This window comes from Oncorhynchus masou, chromosome 18 (assembly GCF_036934945.1).
Source record: "Oncorhynchus masou masou isolate Uvic2021 chromosome 18, UVic_Omas_1.1, whole genome shotgun sequence".
In the NCBI taxonomy this organism is placed as follows: Eukaryota; Metazoa; Chordata; class Actinopteri; order Salmoniformes; family Salmonidae; genus Oncorhynchus; species Oncorhynchus masou.
Window position 1 is genome coordinate 28,577,701 of NC_088229.1, and position 14,452 is coordinate 28,592,152.

The 14,452-nt window shown below is 43.1% G+C and overlaps 1 protein-coding gene across 1 annotated transcript; it reads right to left on the reverse strand.

Moving 5' to 3' along the window:
* Positions 1 to 2,215: 2,215 nt before the first annotated feature.
* Positions 2,216 to 4,461, reverse strand: LOC135504356 (NADH dehydrogenase [ubiquinone] 1 beta subcomplex subunit 11, mitochondrial-like). The gene is made up of 3 exons (XM_064922868.1): positions 4,218 to 4,461; positions 3,350 to 3,480; positions 2,216 to 2,441 (listed from the first exon to the last, which is right to left on the reverse strand). Exons 1-3 carry the CDS (start codon positions 4,401 to 4,403, stop codon positions 2,312 to 2,314), a joined length of 447 nt encoding a protein of 148 aa, XP_064778940.1. The 5' UTR covers positions 4,404 to 4,461; the 3' UTR covers positions 2,216 to 2,311.
* Positions 4,462 to 14,452: the final 9,991 nt, after the last annotated feature.

A 14,452-nucleotide genomic window follows, 5' to 3' on the forward strand; every position in this document is an offset into this window, starting at 1 on the left:
CTCCTGTTTTCTTTGCGACTTGCTCTCCATGGTTCTAAATCAATAGTTGTTTATTAGTCCGAAAATTTTGGAAACATTAACTTGCTTGAATTGATTTCACCACTGTATTAATGTCTCGGCTTTAGGCCTATACATCACGGTCGCAAGGTATATGAACTAACAGGTTAAAGAGCAAACAATGCAATTTAGCTAACCCTTCAACCTAACTCCGAAACATAACCTGAACCTTAACCCAGCTAACGTTAGCCACCTAGATAGAATTTGTAACATATTTTTTGCAAATCCATCAAATATTGTACATTAACATTTAAACATACTGTTTACTGTTGTTTTTCGTAGTCTGCACAGGCTCAGTTGCGCATATCATGGGTGTGAGCAGCCTATGGTGTTGTGTGATAACGTTTTCATCCTGATTGTCAAACAAATCACTTTGATCCACCATAATGAATGCATAATAATTTATTTATTTTGCTGATATCCGTACCTTTTAACCCCTAATCTAGACAAGTCTCTATAATTTCGGACATTTGGTAGGTCATTTGTTTGTCACCTATAGTTATATACAGCTTCTCTTCTGTCATAACTTGTTGCCCTAGAAGACTAAATAAAGTAGTGCTCACAAGAATGTCTTACGTCGATATAATTAATTCATTAATGTTGTTAATTAAGATCGGTAAAATTGTCTTTCGTTTAGGGACTGGGGAAAAATGCAATAACTCAAACAGTGGAAAGATTGGTGTTGTGCAAAATGTCCAATGTCAGTTTAAAGAAATAAAAAGCTGAGAAAATAACATTTTTTTGATAAGACCTAAGTTAATCTTGGGCGCATATTTTATGTGGTTGAAATACTGTCTGCTTGCATAAATGTCAAATATAACACATTACACGCATCTTCACGTTTTCAAGAAATAAATAATTTCTCCACTCCTTTTCTGGAGACAAATTAACATTTGTATCATTTTACTGCAAAAAATTAATTCTGCAGAAGTTATTATAACCCACTATATGTGAGAGGTTATAGGCTTGAGATCAACTAGATTCTGCAGCGGGCCAATTTTGTTTCTTGAGTGTATTGTCAGGGGGCCCAGAATGTAATTACAAATAATTTGTTGATTGCAAATTGACCGCAAGTACCCGAAACAGATACAGTATGTGATCGTATACAAATGTATCTCTGTATTTTGCGTTGGAATACTCTGGAACAGACTTCCACAATTAAAATGACTTGGAGCTGATTTGCTGGTGTTTACAGTCTTATGTCCAATAATAAAATAAAAATATGGTAAAACATTTTGTCAGAACTTGGGGGGCAAAATAAAATTGCCCGCGGGCCCCCAGTTGAGGAACCCTAAGACCTTAAGCGGGATATGACCTACTATCCGGAATACTGTGCGCATGGAAACATGGTCATCGAGAGAAGTGAAAAATCGAGGCGTCCATTAGACCCGATGATGTGTTTCTATGCATGACCTTATCTAGCCAACGTCGCCATGACATGGCCTGCAAATGTGATCTGGGATTTCTATTGGATAAACAGTTTCTGCAATACTAAGTTAAGAATTTTGGGTGGGTCAAACCCAAGACTGTATACAGCAGTAAATCAATAATTACCCTTGTAACATTTAGGGATTATAATATAAACGTTATTGCTTGCTTATGCCAGAGAGAACTGGGCGACGCGAGATGTTTTACTCTGCCCAAAATCTGTTCACGAAAATAAACAAACATTTTTGTAATTGATAATTTGCTACAGGGGGCTTATTTGATCGAATAGAAGTTTCATAATGGTTAGGTTGTTATGAATGCACTGATATAGGTGGACGCACATGGCAATTTCATGGCAATTTCATCAGATCTTTTTCAGAGCTAATTTGATTGGTCAAAAGAGCAATTAGTGAACAAAAATATCAGAATTGGGCTGCCCGTCTAAACACAGCTGCTGTCGATGTATGCCTTTGACTTCCTGGAGATTGTGTTTGCTTGTGTAATATTATTTGAAGGGGGCAGTGCATGATAACAATGTCACACTTTCACAGCTGTGGTATCATCCATTGGAGATGCAATGGCATGGCCTGGGGCAACTACAAGGGGCTCACAGAGTTGACTCCAGTAGTTTGACTCTATCGTACCATTTCATGATCACTGATACGGTCACAGTTGCTACTAAAGGCTATTCAGTTTGACCACTGGCTAGAAAAGAATGATCAAGCAATGGTGTAGTAGAGTAGTGTATGTTTAATAACATACTGAAGAGAAATTTACAGTCAGAGAAATAAACAAATGATCAATGTACATCTCCTTATAGTACATCCTACTCTTCTCCGGGTCCTGGTAGCACAATCTTGCTTGGGTCATAGTAGTTCTCCTCCATAAGAGGAAGGCCTGCAGCCTCTCTCTGTGTAATCAACCTTTCTGCTTCCCTCCTGGCCCACTGCCTCATACTGGTGAGAAAAAGACAGGCCAAAAAGATTAATGATCAGTTACTGTGTTTGTGGTGATCAGTTAAATCAAACATGTAAGATGTGTATGGGTTTGTTGGATGCTTGTTTAGAGGTTCGGAGATGGAGACAACATAAGTGAATTTGTGGAGTCCAGAAGGGTATCCTACGAAGCAAGCTAGATCTACTCAGAGGTTTCTAAAGCTAACCAGCTTCAGTTAGCTTCACATTCCAGCTCAGGCTTAGTGATACCCGACCCCTGCCCGTACCCTAGTTATTGATGAAAAAAACAGGCCCTAACCCAATGTATAATGTCGGAGTCGGGTAGCAGAGCTCTTATCAATGCACAGGCACCTTTCCCCCCCCACTCCTATCGATACAAAAAGTCATACAAGTGTTACTGTGCTTGAAGTTTAAAATGCATTCGGTCATTACTAAATGTGTAATGTGATATTAACATTACTATTTTTTAACAAAAAAAACATTTGATTAATAAAATACTCAATCAGTAATCTTCGTCGTCAAATGAAGGGGATAATGACGCAACCTTTTCCAAAAACAAGACAATTTGTCTCCTCACGTCACTGCCTTTAACTGAAAAGGATTGGTTTCCGGTAGTTTGGTTTCCTCAAAGTAGTGTCTGGTTGACAAGCTTGAGAAATGTTTCAAGACATTCTTCTTTAACCTGTCTCCTCCCCTTCATCTACAATGATTGAAGTGGATTTAACAAGTGACATCAATAGCTTTCACCTGAATTCACCTGGTCAGTCTCATGGAAAGAGCAGGTGTTCTGTATGTTTTGTATACTCAGTGTATATCTACTGTAGCTGGGCTTTTCAGTTCTCAGTTACTCTTTGTGAGAGCAAGTGACAGAGCAAGTAACAGGGATGTGCAGTGCAGCTTAAACATACCCATGATCTGGCAAATAGTGGATGAAGGTACCCCCAACCACAATAGCCATAGAGATGCCAAAGAAGAAGGCCATCCTCATGTTCCACTCGTCAACGACAGGGTCCTGAGAGAACCCATGATAATCTCGATTCTGTAGAGATTTGAGAGAGATTGTTGTCATAGTTTCATGATACACCACTGTGAAGAAAGTGTTAACTAGCTAGCTAATGTATCTAGCTAGTACTATCCCTGAATGCAGATAGGCCAAAAATATCAAGGACAACAACCACCCAAGCCACTGCCTGTCCACCCCGCTACCATCCAGAAGACGAGGTCAGTACAGGTGCATCAAAGCTGGGACCGAGAGACCTGAAAAACAGCTTATAGCTCAAGGCCATCAGACTGTTAAACAGCCATCACTAACACAGAGAGGCTGCTGCCTACATACAGACTCAATCATTGGCCACATTAATAAATGGATCACTAGTCACTTTAATAATGCCACTTTAGTAAGGTTTACATTCTCATCTCATATGTAAATACTGTATTTTATACCATCTTGCCTATGCCGCTCAGACATCACTCATCCATATATTTATATGTACATGTTATTCCATCCCTTTAGATGCGTGTATTAGGTAGTTGTGGAATTGTCAATGTTACTGCACTGTCAGAACTAGAAGCGCAAGCATTTCGCTACACTCACATTAACATCGGCTAACCATGTGTATGTGACCAATAACATTTGATTTAGTACTGTAGCTAGCCACAATGTTTGACTGAAGGAATGCGTATCGTTATGTCAATAACTACAATGGATGAGAACAATGTAAATAACAGATGAGCGCTAGAGAATGTTATTTGCGTTTAGATTCAGGACCAACTCACCTTTTCGAACGCGCTGACCTCTGCGTGTCCATGACTTTCCTTGGCATGTGAAGGCTGCAAATCCGACACTGTGGCCGAACCAGCAGCACCCGAGGGTGGCGATTGAGATACGAACCGAGTCCCGCACACAAGATTAGGGCGAAAACTGGGCAAGGCAGGCCCAAACCGTGACAACCGGGCGAGCATTTTGTCAGGTCAACACTTCGAGTCTCCGGAACCGGAATTGTTTCGAATTTTCTTCTTCAACATGCGAGACAGCAGCAGAGAATTCCAAGATAGGGTATTGTCTCCACCTACAGGACGGGTTGGGAAAAGGGGGGATTGCAGTCTGCTGCTGTCACCAACCACGAACACAGCCCAGTGGGCAAAGTATAACGTCTTTTTATGACGCATTATTTTGGTCACAACTGGTTGAATTAAAATGTATGTATTTTTACTAACCAGAATACGACCTGTTGGTCATAATTGTGACCACTATATTATGTACCGGTCAATGTTAAGACCCCATCAAGACCCCCCAAAGTTAAGACCTCATCATAAACTAACCTATAATCTATGAAAAATTAAAAGTAATATACAAGAATAAGTAGGAACAGGAATAGTACTTAGGTAAATGTTAATTGACATGTTTTTCACCTGGCCTAAGAAATTACCAAAATTGCCCCTCATTACATAACAAGCACATACCCTACCTGCATTTGGCAAGGAATAAAGCATTCATTCATAAAAAAGTAAGGCACCTAATAAAGTTGGATATTTGTAACAGCGCAAGGATCGGACCAAGATGCAGTGTGGTAAGTGTTCATGATGATTACTTTAATACATAAACTGAACACTATAAAATACAAAACAATAAATGTGAACATGAACGAAACCGAAACAGTACCGTGTGGCGACAAACACTCACACGGAAACAAACACCCACAAACCAACAGTGAAACCCCGGCTACCTAAGTATGATTCTCAATCAGAGACAACAAACGATACCTGCCTCTGATTGAGAACCATAATAGGCCGGAACAGAAACCAAACATAGAAAAACAAACAGACTGCCCACCCCAAGTCACGCCCTGACCATACTAAATAAAGACAAAACAAAGGAAATAAAGGTCAGAACGTGACAATATTGAAGACATTGTTAATTACATTTATATTTGTTTCCATAGTCACCTATTAACGTTTAATCTGCAACATTTTTTTACAGTACATTTAAAATAGATCAAATAATCGAAAAAACAAATCTAAATTACAATTTTGTTGCACATCTGCATACAGTAATTGTTTCATAATTCACCCATAGACATTGAATACAGTATTGAAAACAACATCGAGCCGGGTGTGAGGGCTGTCGCTGACCGAGAGGACTAGGTGATCTCGCTCTCCGAGGCCGACTTGAGAAGGGTCTTTAATCAGGTCAACACCCACAGGGATGCGGGCCCCAACGGTATTCCAGGGCACATTCTCAGAGCATACGCAGAACAGCTGTCAGCCATATTCATGGTCATTTTCAACCTCTCCTTGCCCCAGTCTATAATCCCAGCATGTTTTAAAATGACCACAATCATTCCTGTTCCTAAAAACTCTCAGGCTTCATGCCTCAACGATTACTGCCCTGTAGCACTCACTTCTGTAATCATGAAGTGCTTTGAGAGGCTGGTTATGACAGACATTAACTTTAACATCCCAGCCACCCTAGACCCACTCCAATTTGCGTACCGCCCCCACAGATCCATAGACAATGCTATCTCAATTGCACTCCACCCTGTCCTCACCCACCTAGATAAGAGGAATACCTACAATTGAAGTCGGAAGTTTACATACACTTAGGTTGGAGTCATTAAAACTCGTTTTTCAACCACTCCACTAATTTCTTGTAAACAAACTATAGTTTTGGCAAGTTGGTTAGGACATCTACTTTGTGCATGACACAAGTCATTTTTCCATCAATTGTTTACAGACAGATTATTTCACTTATAATTCACTGTATCACTATTCCAGTGGGTCAGAAGTTTACATACACTAAGTTGACTGTGCCTTTAAACAGCTTGGTTGTCATGGTTGTTATGGCTTTAGAAGCTTCTGATAGGCTAATTGACATCATTTGAGTCAATTGGAGGTGTACCTGTGGATTTTATTTCAAGGCCTAACTTCAAACTCATTGTTTGATATCATGGGAAAATCAGAAGAAATCAGCCAAGACCTCAGAAATTAATTGTAGACCTCCACAAGTCTGGTTCATCCCCGGGAGCAATTTCTAAATGCCTGAAGATACCACGTTCATCTGTACAAACAATAGTACGCAAGTATAAAACACCATGGACCCACGCAGCCGTCATACCGCTCAGGAAGGAGACACATTCTGTCTCCTACAGATGAACATACTTTGGTGCGAAAAGTGCAAATCAATCACAGAACAACAGCAAAGGACCTTGTGAAGATGCTGGAGGAAACGGGTACAAAAGTATCTTTATCCACAGTAAAACGAGTCCTATATTGACATAACCCGAAAGGCTGCTCAGCAAGGAAGAAGCCACTGCTCCAACTGCCATAAAAAAGCCAGACTATGATTTGCAACTGAACGTGGGGACAAAGAGCGTACTTTTGGGAGGAAAGTCCTCTGGTCTGATGAAACAAAAATAGAACTGTTTGGTCACAATGACCATCGCTATATTTGGAGGAAAAAGCGGGAGGCTTGCAAGCTGAAGAACACGATCCCAACCGTGAAGCACGGGGGTGGCAGCATCATTTTGTGGGGTGCTTTGCTGCAGGAGGGACTGATGCACTTCACAAATAGATGGCATCACGAGGTAGGAAAATTATGTGGATAAATTGAAGCAACATCTCACGACATCAGTAGAAGTTAAATCTTGGTCGCAAATGGGTCTTCCAAATGGACAATGATCCCAAGCATACTTCCAAAGTTGTGGAAAAATGGCTTAAGGACAACAAAGTCTGAAAGAGCGTGTGCAAGCAAGGAGGCCTACAAAGCTGACTCAGTTACACCAGTTCTGTCAGGAGGAATGGGCCAAAATTCACCCAACTTAATATGGGAAGCTTGTGAAGGCCCCAAAACCATTTGACCCAAGTTAAACAATTTCAAGGCAAAGCTACCAAATACTAATTGAGTGTATGCAAACTTCTGACCCACTGGGAATGTGATGAAAGAAATAAAAGCTGAAATAAATCATTCTCTCTACTATTATTCTGACATTTCACATTGTTAAAATAAAGGGGTGATCCTAACTGACCTAAAACATGGGTCAGATCTTCAGTGAAGAGCATATCAGAGCATTACTTTTATTTTAAAAGGACATTCCTGAAGAAACTTTGTGGACTTAGCTGGCTAAAGGTATTTCCATTGTACGAGTTTAAGAAGTTTGCGGCAGTTCTTGCTTAGAGATACATTTGCTCATATACATACTGTACTTTTATTTGGGCAAAATTGCCAAAATTGCTTAATATATTTCCACATTGATTCATACCATGATTAAAATGACTACTCAAAATGTATGATAATCATACATCCAAATCTAAAAGTGGATCTCTAACACACTGCCCAGATTTCAGTCAGTTCTGGGACATACACATTGATCTCTCTTGATTGCTTTTTGTGTACTACTTGATGACATTTTTAATTTATCTTTCGTCTTTGTCGGCCGTCATTGTAAATAAGAATTTGTTCTTAACTGACTTGCCTAGTTAAATAAAGGTTCAATTAAAAAAATGAAATCTTCTTTTGTTTTGCCTATTCAGTCTGGCAGGGTTAAACAGGGTGCATTTGTGCAACACTGTATAGCAATTGAGCAACAATGCTGAAAAAATGTTCAAGATGGTCAGGGGGAGGTATGACCCAGTGAGCAAAATGACATCCGGATGCTGAAAAGATGCCTTGTACGAACATTGAAAAACGTCTTCTACGCACACTGAAAATACATTTATGGACATTGGAAAGACTCCTTTTACGTTCATTGTTTCTATGGCCAAATTACAACCATATATACAATCACTTATATCAACATGCCAATGAAGAAAGCATATCACATTCAACATTTTTATTCCAATTAAAATAGGATAATGGAGCAAACTGAAGATTGCGTTATGGAATATGTATTATTCTTCCCATCTGTCACATGTACTTATGTTCGCTTTTTCTGGCAGTGATCATGTTCAAACTTTTCAGACCAAAAGAAAAAGCAACAGAACGAAGGTTACGTACAGTGCCTTGCGAAAGTAAGGCCCTCTTGAACTTTGCGACCTTTTGCCACATTTCAGGCATCAAACATAAAGATATAAAACTGTATTTTTTTGTGAAGAATCAATAACAAGTGGGACACAATCATGAAGTGGAACGACATTTATTGGATATTTCAAACTTTTTCAGCAAATCAAAAACTGAAAAATTGGGCGTGCAAAATTATTCAGCCCCCTTAAGTTAATACTTTGTAGCTACGATTACAGCTGTAAGTCGCTTGGGGTATGTCTCTATCAGTTTTGCACATCGAGAGACTGAAATGTTTTCCCATTCCTCCTTGCAAAACAGCTCGAGCTCAGTGAGGTTGGATGGAGAGCATTTGTGAACAGCAGTTTTCAGTTCTTTCCACAGATTCTCGATTGGATTCAGGTCTGGACTTTGACTTGGCCATTCTAACACCTGGATATGTTTATTTTTTAACCATTCCATTATAGATTTTGCTTTATGTTTTGGATCATTGTCTTGTTGGAAGACAAATCTCCGTCCCGGTCTCAGGTCTTTTGCAGACTCCATCAGGTTTTCTTCCAGAATGGTCCTGTATTTGGCTCCATCCATCTTCCCATCAATTTTAACCATCTTCCCTGTCCCTGCTGAAGAAAAGCAGGCCAAAACCATGATGCTGCCACCACCATGTTTGACAGTGGGGATAGGGTGTTCAGGGTGATGAGCTGTGTTGCTTTTACGCCAAACATAACATTTTGCATTGTTGCCAAAAAGTTCAATTTTGGTTTCATCTGACCAGAGCACTTTCTTCCACATGTTTGGTGTGTCTCCCAGGTGGCTTGTGGCAAACTTTAAACAACGCTTTTGATGGATATCTTTAGAAAATGGCTTTCTTCTTGCCACTCTTCCATAAAGGCCAGATTTGTGCAATATACGACTGATTGATGTCCTATGGACATAGTCTCCTACCTCAGCTGTAGATCTCTGCAGTTCATCCAGAGTGATCATGGGCCTCTTGGCTGCATCTCTGATCAGTCTTCTCCTTGTATGAGCTGAAAGTTTAGAGGGACGGCCAGGTCTTGGTAGATTTGCAGTGGTCTGATACTCCTTCCATTTCAATATTATCGCTTGCACAGTGCTCCTTGGGATGTTTAAAGCTTGTGAAATCTTTTTGTATCCAAATCCGGCTTTAAACTTCTTCACAACAGTATCTCGGACCTGCCTGGTGTGTTCCTTGTTCTTCATGATGCTCTCTGCGCTTTTAACGGACCTCTGAGACTATCACAGTGCAGGTGCATTTATACAGAGACTTGATTACACACAGGTGGATTGTAATTTATCATCATTAGTCATTTAGGTCAACATTGGATCATTCAGAGATCCTCACTGAACTTCTGGAGAGAGTTTGCTGCACTGAAAGTAAAGGGGCTGAATAATTTTGCACGCCCAATTTTTCAGTTTTTGATTTGTTAAAAAAGTTTGAAATATCCAATAAATGTCGTTCCACTTCATGATTGTGTCCCACTTGTTGTTGATTCTTCACAAAAAAATACAGTTTTATATCTTTATGTTTGAAGCCTGAAATGTGGCAAAAGGTCGCAAAGTTCAAGGGGGCCGAATACTTTCGCAAGGCACTGTATGTAACCACCGTTATGTGAGCTATATGGATCACTCCAATATATTAGTATCACTCCGCTGCGGAGGGATACATCCGAGGTGAGGATTTACAGATTTACTCCCGTGTACCCCTGTATCACGACTGGGGTCCGCCCCAATATAAAGACCCCATGGCCGCGACACACGTTCCCTACATCATTTTTGAGGTGCCTCAAGCACCGTGGAGGATTGGATTGATCCATATAGCTCACATAACCGTGGTTACATGACAGCGCTGCGGCGCCTAGGGCGATGCGCCTAGGGGAGGGATCCCCTCTGGGCCCCGAAGGACGGGACGATGATCCATTCAGAAGAGCAGGATGAGGTGAGCTTGATAAAGACTCACCCCGCTCCTGTACAAGGGACTGAAGACAGCCTTTTAACAAAGTTAAAGTTTTTCATGTCTTAAAAATGTTTTACCTTTGTTAGATCATTTGTACACATTTTAAATGGCTTTTACAGATTTGATGTTTTTACAAGGAAAGTACTTTTATTCATAGTTGTTTTCATTGGTTTTAACAACATGTACTTTTTAACAAATTTAAATGTAACCTTCAAATGCTGTGTTTTATGCTTTGTTGCCGTTTTTATGTGTATAAATTATGTAAAAAATGTATGAGCTGTTTTTAAAGGAATTGTACTAATAAAACTTTTCCAAAAGAAAAAATATGTAACCTTCAGTATGTTTCACTATGTTGGATCACACCAATATATTGGTATACCTGTACCAGATTTAGTCGGTGCTAGAGGGTCCTGGCCAGCCAGCGGTGAAGTCCCAGCGCGGGACCGAGACGCAGGGGCCGTCAATGTGAAAGCAGGGTCCCGGCACAGTCCCCAGAAGGGATGGCGACGCCCAGAACCGCTGAACCAAATGCAGAGGGTGGTGCCACATTTACCCGAAAGTATCTACCAAAGCTGCAAGAGGAAGCCCAGCTGGCCGCAGCACAGATATCAGTGAGGGGTATTCCTCTCAGTAGAGCCCAGGACGCAGCCACACCTCGAGTTGAATGTGCCACCACAGATCTCAGCACTGGCCTGAGGTCTGATCTCGTGTACGCTCCACATATCCAGCCAGTGCCCTCACAGGGAACAGCATTCCGGAGGGAGGCCCAGACGCCATTGCCAGTGGGTCGTAAGCAGACAGGTCAAAAGGGATGTTCACATCATGCCTGTCTGACAGAACTTTTGAGAGGAATGAAGGGTTGGGGCGGAGAGATATACTCCTCCCATCGGGGTCCATCTGGTAGCACTCAGAACTTACCCGAAAGAGCATGGACCTCACCCACCCTCTTCATGGAAGTAATTGCCTCCAAGAAAGCCACTTTCATAGAGAGGTGTTTCAGGGAGGCAGACTCCAATGGTTCGAAAGGTGGCTTTACCAAAGCTGCCAAGACCACATCCAGATCCCAGCTTGTCATTGAGCGGGTCCTAGCTGAACATAGGCGATGAACCCCCTTCATAAACCTGGAGACCAAGGGATGGCGCCCCACTGGCCTGTACATCCACCCCACATGGCAGGCCGGTATAGCGGGCAAGCCCTCATCCATGCCAGTCTGCAGGTATTGGAGGACATACTGCACTCCGCATGACTCGGCCACTACCTCAATACCAGTGCACCAAGTGCAGAACAACCGCGAGCGCAACTGATATGCCGCGGTTGTAGCCGGTGCCCTTGCGCTCTGCATGGTGTTCATTATTGGTGCCGTTCAGTGGCCAAGCACACAGAGTGAGCCGGTGCAGTCTCAGGTGCCATGTAATTCCCCCAGTCTGAGACTGCAGGTCGGGTCTCAGGGGCAGTTGCCAAGGTGTCCCAGACAACATGGACAGGAGAAGGCTGAACCAGAGTCGTCTGGACCAGTATGGGGCCAGCCGCCATCCTGGTCCTGTCCAGCACAGCCTGGATCAGGGGAAAAGGAGGGAATGAGTTCCAGCCCTGGCCAATCGTGAGCCAGAGCATCTAAGCCCAGAGGCCATGGTGGCTCTGACATGGAGTACCACTGGGGGCAATGTGCATTGTCCAGGGAGGAAAACAGGTCCACTGTTTACCAAAGCTGCCAAGACCACATCCATAGCGCCGAGCGCCTGGGTCTCCCAGACACGTCACTATGGCGGTGACGGCTCATAGGTTGTTGCTCCACCGCACACTGTGCTCCTCCCCGCTGTCATGCCACAGCACGAGGCGATGGGGCAGGAGAGGGACTCCACCGTCGTTCGGGTGCAGTTGGGTGGCGACGGTCCGTCTGCCTTGGACCCGGGGCCTGAGGAGGCGTCATTAACCGTCTCAGGGTCTCCTTATCCCTACATCTGCTCCAAAATGTCATCAACCCCTAGGCCAAACATCAGCCCTGTAGTGATGGGAAGAGTGGAAAATGTGCTCTGGAGTGCAGCTGGCAGACGGGATTAGGCCAGCCAGAGATGGCGCCGAGAGGTAACCAACCCCAGCTCTCCTGCAAGGCCTCGCAGAACTCAGCAGAGATGGGGACAGATGGAGAGTCATCACTGTCCACCAGTCAATGTCCAATGCAGTGAGAAGGCTCCCCATAGCCTCTTGAGCCGCTGGGGGCGATGAAGCCTCACTGCCGTTTTCTGATGGCCTGTCAGCCTGGTATCCCTGCTTATGTTGGTTAACAGTGCCAGCACCGTCTCCCAGGAACAGCCTATCACTGACCAACAGGGAACAGCTGTCGTCACCATCGAAGCTATCAACCTCCTGACGCAGGGCATGCGCCCTCCATTCAAGGTTGTCCCAGCGGTCCAACTCCTGCCCTCGTCCAGGACAAGCAGCAGATGGGCTCTGTCTGTGGTGGCTCGGGCCACACTTCCTGGCAGGGGTACTGGGCACAGTAGACCGGACTAACAGCTCACTGGCGCACCACTCCTGAGGGAGGGAGCTCATCCCCAGCCTGAGCCCGAGCCCGGCCAACCCACTTGCACATGGCCTCCAATCGCGCCAGGCACAGTTGTTCTGAGAACACCACACAAACAGACATCCAGTAGGGCACTCCACCTCCCTCAAACCCACGCAGTGCATACACAAGTTATGCAGATCCTTAGGGGGGAATGCCAACATCACACTTGTCACAAAGGGAAGCCATAAGCTCAGCCAAGCCAACAAGGCCACAGAGCAGAGGTCCGATACCCTGGGAGAGCTTATGTCGTGACCCGCTTGGAGGAATAGTAACCCGGTGAGGGATAAATTACCCAGTACCTCTGCAAAAAAAGGGAAGACCTGTGTGGGAAACGCAAGCGGACCAAAAAAAAAACAGCAACAAGGTAATGGATTTTATTTGGTTTTTACACCAACTGCAATATTACCTAGCCGGTTTAATATCCAAACAGTGAAAACAGCACAATATGGAGTAACGATACTCTTCCAGTCGGCAAGTTGTGGAAGGGAAATTAGTTTGTGGCAGCAAAAACCATACTAATGGATGCACACAGAGTTGTAGTGTAACGCTAAGTATGACAAACCACGGGCGATAGATACAGATCAACTGTGCGCAGCGAGTGGAGCACTAAAGAGGAGAGACTGGCCATGTGGCTGGCTGCTCCAGGCTGCAAACAGCCAGAGTATACTTCCACGCAAGATATTACACTTACCAGTGACTTACCAAGCGAAAGTCAGAAAGTTTGTACCTCAAACCTTATGGACGTCCGCTGAGAAAAATGAAAGAGAACGTGTGTCGTGGCCATGGGGTCTATATATAGGGGCGGACCCCAGCCATGACACAGGTGTACACAGTAAATCTGTAAATCCTCACCTCGGATGTATCCCTCCGTCGCGGAGTGATACCAATATATTGGAGTGATCCAATATAGTGAAACATAACACTTCAACTACAATAAGATTGTCAGTAACAGTTACAAAAAAATTTTTTTCATGTTATGACTGTGATATGTTGTTGTTGTTTATCTAACCTTAGTTGAATGCATTGACTGTAAGCCTTTCTGGATAAGAGTGTCTGCTAAAAGGCCAACCTGTAAATGTAAAAAGGAACACTGCATCTACAGTACCAGTCAAAGTTTGGACACCTACTAATTTACTATTTTCTACAATGTAGAATTATAGTGAAGACATCAAAACTATGAAATAACACACATGTAATTTTATATTTCTCAAAGTAGCCACCATTTGCCTTGATGACAGCTTTGCAAACTCTTAGCATTCTCTCAACCAGCTTCACGAGGAATGCTTTTCCAACAGTCTTGAAGGAGTTCCCACATGCTGAGCACTTGTTGGCTGATTTTCCTTCACTCAAACCATCTCGATTCGGTTGAGGTCAGGTAATTGTGAAGGCCAGGTCATCTGATGCAACACTCCATCACTTTATTTGGTCAAATAGCCCTTACACAGCCTGGAAGTGTGTTTTGGGTCATTGCCCTT

What these genes read in the sequence shown, in the direction of transcription:
- LOC135504356 (XM_064922868.1), bottom strand. Translation starts at nt 4,403, where the DNA reads ATGCTCGCCCGGTTGTCACGGTTTGGGCCTGCCTTGCCCAGTTTTCGC. An exon ending in AGGTCAGCGCGTTCGAAAAG is followed by an intron (nt 3,481 to 4,217) that starts GTGAGTTGGTCC and finishes AAATCTCTACAG; the next exon opens with AATCGAGATTATCATGGGTT. An exon ending in CACTATTTGCCAGATCATGG is followed by an intron (nt 2,442 to 3,349) that starts GTATGTTTAAGC and finishes TTTTCTCACCAG; the next exon opens with TATGAGGCAGTGGGCCAGGA.